Here is a 15,746-nt window from a genome sequence, read left to right on the forward strand (position 1 = left end):
AAAGAAGAAAGGAAGGAAGGAAGGAAGGGAGGGAGGAAGGAAGGAAGGAAGGAAGGAAGGAAGGAAGGAAGGAAGGAAGGAAACATATAATATGAGATCAGTCCCCTTAAGAAATTTTTCAGTGACCAATGCCTCGCTGAATGCCAAGTAAGCACAACATGGCACAGCAGGCCTCTGGGGCTTTTTTACAACACTCACCCTGAACCTTATGTGGCATGGAGTCTCGGTTCAAAGAGGCCTCAAGAAGTATTTTTTGAATTAAGTTAAAGAAGAAATCTATATTGAGGGAACTGCCTCAAAAATTCATTAAATAAATCATTTCCTATTCCTTCACAGCTTTAACCACTGGCAGTTCACTTCACTCTGCATGTTGGAACACTTCTGCTGAACTTATGAACAAATCCTGGAATAAAGAGTTTGCTTATCATGCCCTGGCTGGTGTAGCTCGGTGGATTGAGCACGGGCCTGAGAACCACACGATCATGGTTCGATTCCCAGTCAGGGCACATGCCTGGATTGCAGGCCAGTTCCCAGTAGGGGACTCATGAGAGTCAATCATACATTGATATTTCTCTCCTTCTCTCCTTCCCTTTCCCTCTAAAGATAAATAATTTTTTTTTTAAAAAAAGAGTTTGCTTATCAAACCCTCCGAGTTCTGGACACCGCCCTCCTCCCCGCCATGACTGGGATTATCTGCTCAGCAGGGCTGGTTGGCACCATCCTCATTGTATTCACCATAATAATGTAAGGCTCCTTCTCTTTCTCCCTAATTTGGGGGCATTCTGAACTCCCTGAATGAATGTTTTTCTCCCTGGAAGATTTTCTTAAAGAAATCAGGTTTTAGAAATGTTTGCTTAAGATAATATAAAAAGATGCTACAGATATTTTTACCATGTATAAAGTAACATCTGAGTCACAGGTCTCAAAATGTGAAGACCTAGGTTAGTGCTCACTGCTGGGCTGGGAGTTTTTAGAGCTGTGATTCTCAAACTTTGCTACAATACATATTGGAATCACCTGGGGAGCTTTTTAAAATTCTAATGTACAGTTTCACCCCAGACCAGTTAACTCAGAATCACTGGAGGCAGAGTCCAGGCAAGCATTGAAACTGTGAGGCAACCGTTTATTTCCCAGCAGTAAGAGTTATCCTAAGAAGTTGACCTGGTTGGGCTGGTAAAAAGACTGTTTTCACTCACTTGTACGCAAGAGAGACTGTACCTAATTACCCAAAGCTTCAGGCAGCCATAGACGGTGGACTGTTCCCCTTAACAGTGACTGACTCAAGGAGGCCAAAAAGAGCAATAGCAACACTGGGAAATAAACAATGAATTCACCTATAACGTTGCCAAAGGAAGACTGGAAAGGTGTATAAAACATATAGACCAAAAATATAGGCTGAAGTAAGATGGAGCTTCCAGAATGAGATGTTCAATACAGCTTTTTCTCAAATGTAAGAGGTGATTTGTGTATTGAGAGGGAGAGGGTGAGTAAATATATATTTACTATATAAAGTAATGAGGGCAGATCATTACTAGTCTGTTATACTTTAAACTTAGAGCAGATCAAAAGGAAGCCAGATTAGAAAGTGTAGGAGGAAATTGGGCCAATCGTAACGTAATATTTCCCCCCTTTTATTCTTCAGAGAGATTAATTATCTCAACCCCACTACTCACCTATTCTCCACAGCCACAGTGGGCCCTGGGACACTGTATCAGTAAAGGAGATGACATTTTTCTCTGTTGATTCCCCACCTCCATGTCCTGAACACATCTTTCTCCTATCGACAGGCCATTTCAAATGAACAGAGGCTCTTTAAGGGATGTTCTGTCTCCCAGTAAATAAAAAGTTCCCACTCAGCCTTTCCCAGACCTCAAGTCTCTATCAAGGCACCTAATTATTAAATCATAAATTAATGAGGCACCTTACTTTTTAACTATTGCAATGGTGTCTATGCAGAAATCACAACAGGGACACTGTGCTAACCTGAAGGAATACTACAGGTCTAATAGTGGAATCCCAGTTACTAAGAGGAAAAGAAAATGCTTCGAATGAGGCCTCTTTCCTCTTTCCCATCCAGTTTAAATCATAACTGTTGTGGACCACTCTGCCTGGTTCTAGGAATTGTAACTCTACCCCCTGTGGCTAAGGGCGAGGGACGACCTTTGGAATGCAAGCAGCAGGAGACAAAGTTTGTCTCTGGTAGCAAATGCTGCCTCCTCAGTTTCCTCCCTGTCCCCAAAGCATGGTTGGACAGGCAAGACCCCTCAGAGGAGGGGCAACCTAGGCCAGACATCATCACTTGGGAGGCCATCATGGAAGGACCTGGGGGGCTGCAACAAAGAGCAATGGACTCTCACCCCCCAGTTTTGACAAAGCCCAAGTCCCCATGTCCTCTGGGAGAAGTGCTTCCTGGCTCTAATCCCTTTAAGCCTGAATACCTGATGGGGAGGGGTGCAGCTCCCTGCCTTGCTAGAGCGTGTCTTGGGGAAAAATCTGGCATCACAAAGAATTCCTGAAAAAACCTGTGAAATCTGCTCTGCTAAGAGTGCTTCCGTTCATATGTTAAGGATTCGAGCAGGAAACCCTAAAGCTCTGTTCCTGACAGACTCTGACTCAGACTACGCCCTCAGATTTCTTTGAAATGTTATCTACCATTTGATCCTTGCTGCCCTGTATTCCTGTGTATTACAACCTAATAAAAGCCCTTGGAGGAAGCGGCTTAACACCTTTTTCCCCTGAGAGATTGGCCATTGCTCATGGCCTTTTTCCCCTGAGAAACTGGCCACTGCTCATGGCCTTTTTCCCCTGAGAAACTGGCCACTGCTCAAGGCCTTTTTCCTCTGGGAAACTGGCCACCTTTCCTCCCCAAGCAGATCATATGTCTCAGCCATGTTTACTCTCATCCATGGCACACAGTGGGACTTGCGAGGAAAGTCGCCCCCACACATAACTAGAAGCTCCCTTTGACCCAGCCCTCTACTGTTTCCAGAGTGTCAACCATATACAAGCAGTTGCTGGGGTTGACTCACAACTTTCTACACATATACCCTATGCATTAAGTGCTACAGAACCGCACAACCACAGTTGTTCAAATAAACTGAAAAGTTGATGGGAAACACCTATTGCTATGGTCCAATACACCAAGACAACTCTGGAATCTAAAGGGTTTAGATGTTTCCCAAGAACATAAATGAGGGCATAAAAATGAAAATAGAATTCCACTTAGGTTCTCTTTCCACTATATGACTCTGTATCTCTAGAGCAGGGTTGGTGAATAGGTCATAGCATTCTTAACTGTCCCATCCTTGGCAGACATTGCCAGTCACACAGGCCTGTCCTGCAGTAATGCCTGTGTGAGGACTCAACTCTCAAGCACAGTGCTTGATGAAATCATTACTAATGCACTGAGGATAGCTCACAAGAGGAATTTAGTTCTACTAGAGTTAAATGCCACAATAGAACTGGTGAGGCAACCCAGAAATAAACAAAATCAGGAAGCTACTACTGCTTCCTAGCACCATCTCCACCCCAACACCACCCCCTGAGCCAGATGTAGAAAAAGAGGTGGTTCCACAGACCCCAAGAGTCTGGGCTGCCTGGCAGGAGGCCAGTGACCACAGTGGGACTTGGGACCAGGGAGGGGGTGCTGTGGGAGAAAGTGGAGCCAAGAAAGGGATACAGCCTCTGCCAGCAAGGCCAGCAGCAGGGAGGGAAGGGAGATACCCTGTCTCAACTCTCCTCCTATCCTCCAATGTCCCTCCAGTAACGCTGCCTATTGGCCAAAACTAACCAATACCAGCTGGCAAGGAGACCTAGGAACAAAGCTAGGGCAGGGGGAAAAGGATTTGAGAGCAAGCTGACTAGCAAAGCATCCTCCTACATGAGTAGTGTTATATGTTTTGTTAGTTTCATCTGATCCATAGTATCTAGTGTTATTTCTGATTGCAAAATGTAAACATGTTTTTAAAAGAAATTTTTTAAACCCTAAAAATACAAAGAATAAAGTCAAAACCGGTTACCAAATAGATAATCATTGTGATCACTTGACATATCATTTAAATAAATTTGAGGTCATACTACATACATAGTTGAGACTTTTTTACTTAATAAGTATTTTCACATTTGATTATATATTCTCATAAACTATGATTTATAATTACTGTATCATTTATTGTATGGTATTATGGAATATTATTATAACATTTCGTCATTCTTCAAATTAGTGAGCATGAGATCTGACCATGTTAACCACGTGAAAAACATAGTAGCTGAAATGATCACTAGTCTACATTTGTTATTTTAAATGTTTGAGTCATAAGGGACAGAAATCTAATGATGTCTGGCAACAGGACACCTAAAGTTAAATTAAACCTAAAAAAATAATAGAAGTTGTTATTTCTAATTTTTATTCTGTCGCTTTAAGTTAAAAAAAAAGCAATAATAAATATAATGTGCCACTTTTATTGCTCATACCTTAGATAAATATATCATTTGTTTCAGAATTCTCTTTTTCTATACAGAATATCATCTAGAAACACTCTTATTTACTCTTTTTAATGGCCTGTTAATGGCCTGTTAATGGCCTGCACGGTGCTCAGCAATGGAATTACCATAATTGATTTTCAGTAAATGATGGCTGTCTGTCTGGAGAACAGCAAGAACCATTGATCTAACTGATACAATTAGGACCTCGGCAACCACTTATGGTTTAGATCCCAATTTAAATAGAAATAATATCCATATAGGGGCTAATATTTGTGGGGGCTTTTGTTGTGTTTTTCCATTTGGTGTTTGTTTGTTTGTTTGTTCAGTCGTCGTTGTTGTTTAACGTAGAACCCTTCCTACCTGCCCTCTGGTATCTGTTCTCCTCCCCGTTCTCCTCACCACTTCCCACACCAATGGTCTGGAGAGACCAAGAATGAGAAACCAAGAACAGTCACTTGGCTGCTTTCTTGGTTGATGTAATTATTTCCTCAAGTGTCTTTTTCTTGGCCTTTCTCATATTAGCCACCAACCTCCAGGGGGCAAGGGACCAGCCTGCTTTATCAACAGTGCCTGGAGTGTGGCTGGTGAGTAAGGACTCAGTGGCAGTAACTATCCCCCACACCCCGGCCCCAGCCCGGGCCCCGCCCCCGAAGTGTGTGTTGCCAGGTCATGGGTAAATATCCTCACCCAGACTGATGTCTCATGTAAGGATGTGGTACCTTACATTTTACAGTCCATAGAATTTGCATCCCATGAATAATAAAAACACACACTGGCTTCCAAACCTCAGAGCAATAGCCCTGAATCCAGAGTCAACTAGCAATTATGGCGTAATCTTAGGGCTAATTCTCACGTGCTTTTTAAATTATGTGTCCTCAGTTCAGATGCCACTTCTGCCAAGAAACCTGCCTTGACTGTCACCAAAGGAGGGGGCAGCGGCCTGTTGTGTACTCCTTCTTCTTGCTCTAGCTTTCTCCCCTCACATTATAATGTGGTCGTTGCGCTAGACTACAAGCTCCTTGATATTACAGCTTATTGATCATTTAGCCTTGCAGCCCCAGAGCAAAATATTATGCCCAACATATAACTGGTGCTCCATGAAATGTCTGTTGAATTAATGAAAGTGTCTCCCTGATAAAGACAATGCTTGTTTATTACTGCATGTCCCAACTCCTATAAGATAGGGACCACTGAACTTAAAATTGAAATTTCTGCTCTCAGAAAAGTATTTTGCCTACAGAGGAGGGTGCCACATCTCGGTAGCATCAACTTTACTGCCCCAGCAGGAGACATGACCTCATTCTCAGTGGCACCTGTTCATTCATTCAGATTCCTTCTCTACACTGTCTGGTTTCAGGGTCTTAATCAATAATAATAGTCTTTGCTGGCTTATGTTTTATTAGAATATTTCTAAGTAATCATGGATTTTTTTAAACAATATCCTCAGTTAAGATTTGAACATCCAGCTGCAGTGGGGGAAATGCTTTGCACAATGGAAACCATTTACTATTCAGTTGTTTTTGGTGCCAGGGATAAGGAAAGACTAAGCTTTTTGCCTGAGTGAGCTCCAAGTTGGCACAGTTTGTGGCTATGTAGAAATTACCCCAAAACTTAGTGGTTTAAAACAAACATTTATTATCTCACAGTTTCAAAGGTCAAGAGTCCAGGCAGCAGCTTAGCTGTGTGATTCCAGCTCAGAGTCCCTCATAAAGTCGTAGTCAAACTGTCCTCTAGGACAATGGTCATTGTGATGGGGCTGGAGCACCTACGTTCAAGGTGGTTCACTCACGCACCGGAAAGGTTGCTGCTCCTAGTTGGCAGTGGGCCTCAGCTCCTCTCCATGGGGTCCTCTCCACGGAGTCAATTAAGTGTTCTCACAAGACAGCAGCTGGCTTCCCCAGAGAAAACGAACTGAGAGACAGCAAGAAGAGAACTCCACAATGCTTTTATGTGCTAATTTTAAATGTCACACACTGTCATTTGTTAAAAATGAGTTACTGCCCTGGCCGGTGTGGCTCAGTTGGTTGGGCACCATCCTGCAAACCAAAGAGTATCAGGTTCCATTCCCAGTCAGAGCACATGCCTAGGGTTGCAGGTTCCATTCCCAGTCAGGGCACATTTAAGAGACAATTGATCAATACTTCTCTCTCATGTTAATATTTCCCTCCCTCTCTTTCTCTCTCCTTTCCCCTCTNTTTCACAAATCTCTGGCATTGAGAGATGTGTTTCCAATTGGCGGCGGACAGAAGAGCCCTATAGATATTGGTGTATCGTCCTTGGGAGGGGCCCCTGTTTTCTGCAGCAGTTTTTGGCATCCCTCGGTGGGCCAAGTATTGCCCCCCCTCGGACCCTTTGTTCGGTAACAAGAGCACATGCATAGGGTTGCAGGTTCCATTCCCAGTCAGGGCACATTTAAGAGACAATTGATCAATACTTCTCTCTCATGTTAATATTTCCCTCCCTCTCTTTCTCTCTCCTTTCCCCTCTCTCTAGAATCAATAAAAGAAAAATATTTAATAATGAATTACTAAGTTCAACCCAAGCTCAAAGGAAAGGAATTAGGCTCCATTTTTTGAAAGCAGTATCAAAGAATGTATGAGCACATTTTTAAATGACCACAGTTAGGTATCAGATATATAGTTCAAAATGTTCAAATACACACAAGACTACAAACTCGTTCGTATGTGCATTTGTGTAGGTTTTCCATTAACTTTTAAAATCTCTTTTGGCAATTGAAAATTTGTAACTGGTGACGTAAGTTAAAGAAGGTGCATACATTTAATGTCAGTCTTCAGTTTCTGTGCATTTCTTTCAGGATCCCTGACATTTATACCTGCAACGTGGCTGAGGCTGATCGGGTCCACATCATGGGAATGCCTTTCCTCATCCACTCATAGGCCCATTGAGGAGAGTGGGTTTCTGGGGGGGGGCCTCTCTGCGCCATCATTACATCCCCGAATACCTGCAACCAGTTTGCTTGCAGCACCATCACGATTGTAATGAGTGTGGGCAGGCAAGTGAAGAGACTCTGAAACATCTTAACATCAATCAGAGGTGCCTGCACCTCCAAGGCTCCTCTTCCTTTGCTTGTTTCATTGTGGAACTGATTACTTGAGAATTTTTGTGCCAACTTTCACAGAAATCTATTTTTCATGGAAAGCTTAAAATGCTAAGACCTCCTTTTTACTAATCATTCTTTTGACCTCTTTTATTTGTAATTTACTGTAATAAAAAAGGATCTCAAAATCATGAAAAGTTCGAAACTAGAATAAAGCTCCCCCATCATTCTTGCAACAAAGACGCTGAGACTCCAAGAAGTGAGGGCGTTTGCCGGAGGCACAGAGAGTCAGTGGCAGAGCTGAGAACTGAAGTAAGTCTGCTCACTCCTGCCCACACAACAGAAATTGTCTCAGAGAACACCCCACTTAAAATCTCGATCCCCCCTCCCACCCCAACCCCAACCTGAACCTCAGCCCAGCACGTTTGACCCTCTTGCTCTGATTTCCCTTGCTTCAAATCTATTACATAATCTAATTTACTTTGTGTGTGAGTATGTATTGATTATTGTCCAGCTTCCCCTACCCCTCAAATGTAAATTCCATGAAGGCATGGTCTTTGATCACCAAATGTCTGTGTAACCATGCCTGGCAAGTGGGTGCTCAAAAAATATCAATGAGTGAATGACTGTTGGTCTTGAGGGCTGTGTTAAATCCCCCTGGGTCCATCCAGGCTCCTTCCTGAGCTCTGACTCTCACCCATCCAAGTGGGCCTTTGAGGTAGGGAAGTTATGAGGAATTCTTCAGGTGTATAAACAAGGAATAGCAAGGTTCATATAAATCATTCACTGGATAGTTATTCAGACATGGATAGTGATAGCAGTGTTAATGCTTCTTGTATTTCCTGCTGCTTTTTGCAAAAGAATTCCCCAAATATAGAGTGTGCTTCTCAAATTGTAACTAACATCGCACATGTTAACCAATGTCCTGAGTAGATCTGGTTCGTTCACCTGATGCTGAGGATGCTGACAGTACGTCGAATAAAGCTGGCGAGATTGCCAGGGTTCCAACACTAGAGAGAAAGCCGTGCACAGGCCGGACCACTGCAGAAAAGCAACGTGAAGTGCAGGCCTTACCAATCATAATTCCATTCTTGGATATGATAAAACCTGCTTCATCCCTGCATGGGGAATAAAGGAGAGCATTGGCTTTTCCTGTCATTGTACCGCTTCTGTGAACCTCTTAAGGTCCAGCTCCCATCCTCAGCAAAACTGCTTTTTCAAATACTCTTCCTTCTGGGTCTGAATTCTCTGTTTCATCCTTTAGCTTTTAGTTGGCTCTGAAAAATTCTTTGTGGATTTGCTGGAGAACCAAATGTGTTGGATATGACAGGATTTCAAGTTTGATTAATGATTATCCTTTCTTTCTGGATCAAAAATAGAAAAAAAGAAGTGAAAAAATACTTCTGCATGAAATTAGCCCATTTCCCTTCTGGCCCCCTGCCTGAGGAATTTTCATTGTCTACACTAGTCACGTTTCTTTATCCTGGCTGCGAATTGTCTGAACTGAACCCCCAGGAGTGTAGGGACCCTACTGGAAAGCCATTTGAGCAAAATGCCTGTCCCATTGGGCCTGAACCTCACCCGGCTGAGGAATCCTCCTACCAACCAACACCCTTGCCCCTTCCCTGCCTCTACATCAGTAAATCCTACAGGGCAGGGGACCTCGCTTCCTAAAGGAAATCCCTGTTTAGAGACTAAGTTTTACAGAGCCTGATCTACAAGGAAAGCACCTTTGTAAAGAAAGAGTTTGCAGGGCAGAATGTTACCATCGTCAGTGTATTCATGGAAGTGACAGCTATTTCAGTGAGTGGTTTATTCAGACTCACAGGGTCAAGAGTTGTTTTCTCTCCAGGTAACAGCCAGCTCTTAAAAAATGTAATTCTGATAAAGGTGTGCTTCAGGGAGGAAAAAAATACTAATACTTTACTTTTGTCATGTACCAGTCATCCTTGGAGCTCAGTGCTTTTATTGATTGCTCCCAAACCCCTTTTAACTGGCTTTGCAGGTACTTGGCTCTCATCCAACCATTTCAACTTGCAAGTTGGAGAACAGGGTACAAGACCATCCGCATCAATTTGGGCCTCTGGGCAGCGTCCTTTATTCTGGCATTGCCTGTCTGGATCTACTCAAAGGTCATCAAATTTAAAGATGGCGTGGAGAGTTGTGCTTTTGGTTTGACGTCCCTTGATGATGTTCTCTGGTAGGTTGTTACGATGTAAGAAAAATCTAGTCAAATGAAGTTGTGAAGTGCTTCATCCTCCTCGTCTACATGCTGCGTGGAGTGTCCTTGGGGGCCCCTCTTCCGAACAGTCTCCCGGCTCAGTTGTCTGCCTTCCACAGTCAAGTTGATCAGTGAATTTTAAGGAGAGGGTCACCTTTAGAAAAACATTGTGAATTCAATCATGTAACCTCAGTGGGTGCAAATATACATAAATAAGGATTTTAAAGATCCCTGGCAGCTGGACACAGCAGGAATGCAGCAATCAAGGGAGGGACAGAGTTTCAAAAAGCATCTCAGAGGGACCAGTTACTGAGATGCAAATCTTTTTTTTTTTTTTAATATTTTATTTATCTTTAGAGGGGAAGGGAAGGAGAGAGGGAGAGAAACATCAATGTATGGTTGCCTTTCATGCGTCCCCTGCTGGGAGTTGGCCTGCAGGGAACTGGCCTGCAACCCAGGCATGTGCCCTGACTGGGAATCGAACCTCGATCGTCTGGTTCGCAGGTCCGCGCTCAATCCACTGAGCTACACCAGCCAGGCCTCTGAGATGCAAATCTTACCAATGTGCCATTGGAGTTTGGTTGTTGTGTCCCTGCCACCAAGAATATATTCAAGTCCTACTCTCAGTACCTGTGAATGTGACCTTATTTACAAATAGGGTCCTTGCAGATATGTCAGACTATGACAAAGTCATACTGGATTAAGGTGGGCCCCAGTGATTGGTGTCCTGTAAGGACAGGGAGATTTGAAGAGACACACAGAGAGGAAAATACCTCTGAAGAGAGAGGCAGAGATTGGGGGAATGTGTCTATAAGCGAAGCAACACCAAGGATTTTGCCAGGAACCACCAGAGGCTAGGTGAGCGCCATGGAGCAGATTCTCCCTCAGAGCCTCCTAAAGGGACCAACACTGCTGACACCTGATTTCAAACTTCTGGCCTCCAGTTTTGCAAGGAAATACATAATTCTTCTGTTTTTTTTTTAAGCCATCTAGCTTTTGCTAATTTGTTACAGCAACTCTACATAACTAATGCAGCCACCAACATAGGCATTTCACAATATTTTAATTTGAATAGGAAAATTACATCAAAAATTCTCTACTTGAAATTTTTAACATAGCATTGAAGTCTATGACTAAAAATTTTTGATCACCTACTAAGTGCTAGGTACTACGCTAGGTGTTTTTTACATATATCCATACATCTCAAGTCAATCTGGCAGATTCCTTGTCCCATCTACCACTTTCAAGTACTGAGTCATTTCCACATACACACATCCCAGGAGAGATGGAGGTAGAGGACCTGCCAGGCCACAAATCTAGTAACAATAAGCTGGCAAGGAGTGCAACACAGGATTATCATTAATTTGTTATTTCTCCCACCAGCAATGACTGCACGCACAGGCATAAACCATCAGCCAATCTAACGGTGAAATGATACTCAGTCACTGGTACTGATAGATTAATATGGACTGCTACCTATCTAGAAGAACACAACCTGAGACTCTCTATACAACTATAGGGCTTTGGCCTGTGCCAAAGAAATTGAGATTAACTATTTCACACTGACAGCTGCTGTGCTATTTTTGTTTGGTTATCACAAAGCATATTTTGAAGTTTCAGCCTCTGTTGTTCCTCCTAGAATTTTTTTTTTTTAACATCAATGTATGGTTGCCTTTTGTGCATCCCCTGCTGGGAGTTGGCCTGCAGAGAACTGGACTACAACCCAGGCATGTGCCCTGACTGGGAATCGAACTGCGATCCTCTGGTTCGCAGGCCGGCGCTCAATCCACTGAGCTACACCAGCCAGGGCCCATTCCTCCTAGAATTTAATCTTAACGATGAACTAAGACTGGAACTTCTGTGTTGCCTTCAGCATCCCTGTCCCAGGGGCTCTCTCTTCCTCTCTCTACCTCTGTCCACACACACCCAGACTGGGCTGCCTTCTTTACCAGCACCAAGGTTCTGCCAGGAATGAAGTCACCTAGCATCTGTGCAGAACTGGAATTAGCTCACCTGAGAATTTTTCCTGGCAAAGCACTGAGGAAAGACTGGCTGATTTTACAACAGGCCTTTTGAGAGGCCGTCTTGAGTCTTGACTACAAATGTGGGCTGTACAGATCAACTCTCCATTTGGGTTCAAATCCCTTCTCTGCCGCTTACTAGCTGCCTAAACTTGGGCAAGACACTTAATCTCTCTGTGCCTTAGTTTTTTCTTCTGTAATATGAGGAATATTAATACTGCAAAATGGCATCTGTAATACTAATGCCATTTTACTCACGGGGCAGCACAGATTCAATGGCTTAAAAATGTCATCCAGATCAGTACCTACTGTATAATGCCATAAATGCTATTGCCTGTTGTTGCTAATAACACTAACGATAATGGTAATAATAAGTATCCTTGCCTGTTCTGTACCCAGTAGTGCTGGCTGTGGCTACAGAACAGGTAAGCATCATTGTCAGTGAGCAATGAGGAGCAGGACTTCTCCACAGGAAAGCCCACCCAAAATCCTTAACTTTTCCCCAAGGACTTTTATCCTGGACCCTGAAAACTCAGAGAATCATGCCTCATAAACCATAAAAGCCAGTTCCTAGCAGTGCAAATGTAACAGTCATGTCTTCTCTCTCTCTCTCATTTTATAGGTACACACTTTATTTGACAACAACTTTTTCCTTCCCTTTGCCCTTAATTTTGGCGTGCTATATTTTAATTTTATGCTATACTTGGGAGACATATCAACAGAATAAGGATGCCAGATGGTGTTTGCTTTACTTCTCTTTATTTATTAAAAGAACTATTCAGAGATCCTAAGACATCTACAACAGAAATTTAAATAACAGTCACTTAAAACACAAGAAACACTTAGACTTTGGGGCATTAATATCTATATGAGGCATTTTCTGAAAATAAGCCATGTTCTGAAGCAGATATTTTAGGATCTCTCACCATACTGAGAGATCACTGAGATAATTGTTGAAATCACTGAGGTAATGGTTTCCTAAAAATGTAAGCAGAAGTCAAGATTCTATTTAAAGAATAATTTTATAATTTATTTAAATATTTTTGTACATTTTGCAGAATTATGTTCATATGTAAGCATCCTAGGTGTTGTATATAACTTCAAATTTTTGTGTTACTTTTTAATTTATAGAAATATCTCATTAATATTTGAATTCTTAAGACAAGATTAATTTGGACTAACCAAAGACTTTACATAAGGACAATGAGCTTGGGGAGGATCTTTAAAGATGCTTACCTCTAAAACTGCATGAATAAATATAAATTATTTTCTACTTGAAACTGTACATACCAATTTGTTTAAATGCATAAGTCAGCATTTTTATTAAACATTCTTGGGTTTAAAAAAGTGTTATTAAAATATGTCCTTAGAATAGATTATTATGTTTGGATTTTCTTAAGATTTTACTTATTTATTTTTAGAGAGATGGGAAGGAAGGGAGAAGGAGAGGAAGAGAAATGTCAATGTGGGAAACATTGATTGGTTGCTCTTGCACGTGCCCTGACCAGGACCAAACCAGCAACTTAGGCATGTGGCCTGATGAGTTACTGAGCCAGTGGCCTTTTGCTTTTTGGGACAATGCCCAACCAACTGAGCCACACGAATCAGGGATGTGTTTGTTTTGAAAAGACAAGATTCATGGGTTTCCCACACACACCACATGTTATACCACATGTAACAGTGTGAAGATTTTAAAAAATAGGGTTTATACACCCATTGGTCAAAATTTGTGGCAAACCCTGGTTTAGATGGTCTATTGGCCTATGACATTTTTTCCCACTTGGAATTTCATGAAATTCTTGGGAAATGTTACATTCTTCAAGGGTAATCTATTTAGAATGAAAGAAGGAAGTAGCCACAGATATAGAAAAAAATATCTTCTAAATGAGTTACTGAGAACTGAATCGGCGAGAAGGTTGAAATGGAACATTAAGACACCAACAGCAAGGAAGGGCGCTTGAGCCCTTTTCCAACAGTTCTCCAAACCAGATCGCTCTGCTTCCAGCACTTTCTCCAGAAATGCTAAGAGCATCTAAGACAAAGCTCACCCTGTCCAGTTATCCCTCAAAATGCAAAAAGTTAGAACACTGATGGTGCTACTCTGATAAACTGTAGAGAAATCATAAGAATGATTTTCTGCTCCCACGCTATTTTTCATATTACTCCTTGGGCTTATTTATCTGCTTCAACTCTGTCCCAAGTTAATACACATTAAATGTCTAACTGTTCCACAACATGATAAAATTCGGGAATGAATTTTTTATTTTACAATAATCTTAAATTCACAGGGAAGTTGCACTAATAACACAGAGTTCCTATATTCTCCTCATTCAGTTCCCCCATTAGCATCTTCCCTTACCACGAAGCATTTGCCAAGACAAAAAAAAAATGGCATTGGTGCATTACTATTAACTGAAATCTACCCTTTTTGGATTTCACCACTTTTCCCATTAATGTTCTTTTCTGTTCCAGGATTCCATCCAGAGCACCACACTGCCTTTAGTTGTCATGTCTCCTCGGCCTCCTCTAGTCTGTCACAGTTCCTCACCCTTCCCTGGTTTTTCCTGACCTTGATAGTCTCAAGGAGTGCTAGTCACGAGGTATCCTGTAGACTGTCCCCAGTCCGGGCTTGTTTGGTGCCGTGTCACAGTTAGACTGTAGTTATGTGCTGTTGGACAAAATCAGCTCTTCTCATCAAAACCTATCAAGGGGCACATGAAAACTTGATTAGGGCAATGTTTACCAGGTTTTTCCACCATAAAGTTACTATTTGTTCCTTTCTCCATTATGTAGAAGCAAGTCACTAAATATAGCCCACCCTTAAAGGGGAAGGGAAAAGATGGGAATTAAGCTCCACCTCTGGGAAAGGGGAGTATTTATATACATTATTTGGAATTTGTCTGTAAAGAGGATTTGTCTCTTTTTTCCAATATAGACTCATATATTTGGTACTTTCAATACTATATTATTTATTTTGTTTCTCAAAATCTACCAGCTTTGGAAAATTTGGAAAACTTTTAACAGGAATGAAAAAGAATTTTTTTACAATGCTCTGAATAAGCAGGAATAAAAATGGGCTTCATATTGCACAGCAGAGCCATCATGAACTGCCCAAGAGGTTCTAGGAACCCACTGCCCCATAGTTCCCAAGACTGTTCATGTTCTAGCCTAATGTTGCCTCTGTAGTTACAGCCCCGGTGTTCCAAGGCAGAGAGTGATGAAGCTGACAAAGATGGTGCTGATGGCCGTCTTTATTCTCAGTGCTGCCCCCTATCGCATCCTACAACTGCCGAACCTACAGATGGAGCAGCGCACACTGGCTTTCTGTGTGAGCTATCACCTCTCCATCTGTCTCAGTTATGCCAGCAGCGGCATGAACCCTTTTTGCTACATCCTGCTGAGTGGAAATTTCTGGAAACGCCTACCTGGAGTGCAAAGCTGAGTGACTAAAAGGGAAATCCACCACATGGAAAACACTTTGAAGTTGAGATTTTAGGAGAGTACGTGGATCACTGGTCATCTTGACAGCTTGTCTAAGTTACTGGTGTTATTAGAAGGATGGGTGAAATGGTGGATTTATGTCTATTCTTCTCATGTACTTGTAAGTCTTAGTGGCATGGAACAGAAGCATAACGATTCAAGTGCAATGAGTGTGTATGCTAACTTTAATAGACATAAAATATTTACCTGTATTTGAGAGTAGGGAATGGAATAGTCTAAGATACCCAACTCCATGGTAAAGGAAGTTATTTCAGCATGTTACACACTAATTGCTGGTAAAAATGGCTGTCCATGGCCACCGACTGAAAACTCACCAAGAAATCTGACCTTGCCAACCCTACTTTGGCCTCACTGTAACAATGCCCTTGAGGTTCCTGCAAAAGGACTTAAATTTGGCTATTTTTTAATCCATAAAAATATCAATTTCATGTGGTCTAATCTAAAGCCTTCAACAATCAGC

At 42.1% G+C, this 15,746-nt stretch overlaps 1 protein-coding gene across 1 annotated transcript; it reads left to right on the forward strand.

The window, feature by feature from the left end:
- The first annotated feature begins 215 nt into the window (after positions 1 to 215).
- On the forward strand, positions 216 to 15,281 carry MCHR2 (melanin concentrating hormone receptor 2). The gene is given in 7 exon segments (XM_037059766.1): positions 216 to 246; positions 337 to 438; positions 654 to 744; positions 7,301 to 7,498; positions 9,549 to 9,743; positions 12,408 to 12,524; positions 14,972 to 15,281. Coding segments are annotated over 7 exon segments (1,044 nt in total).
- The last annotated feature ends 465 nt before the right edge of the window (positions 15,282 to 15,746 follow it).

Source organism: Sturnira hondurensis, unplaced genomic scaffold, assembly GCF_014824575.4.
Source record: "Sturnira hondurensis isolate 20B ecotype Veracruz unplaced genomic scaffold, ASM1482457v3 Scaffold0011291, whole genome shotgun sequence".
Taxonomy (NCBI): domain Eukaryota; kingdom Metazoa; phylum Chordata; class Mammalia; order Chiroptera; family Phyllostomidae; genus Sturnira; species Sturnira hondurensis.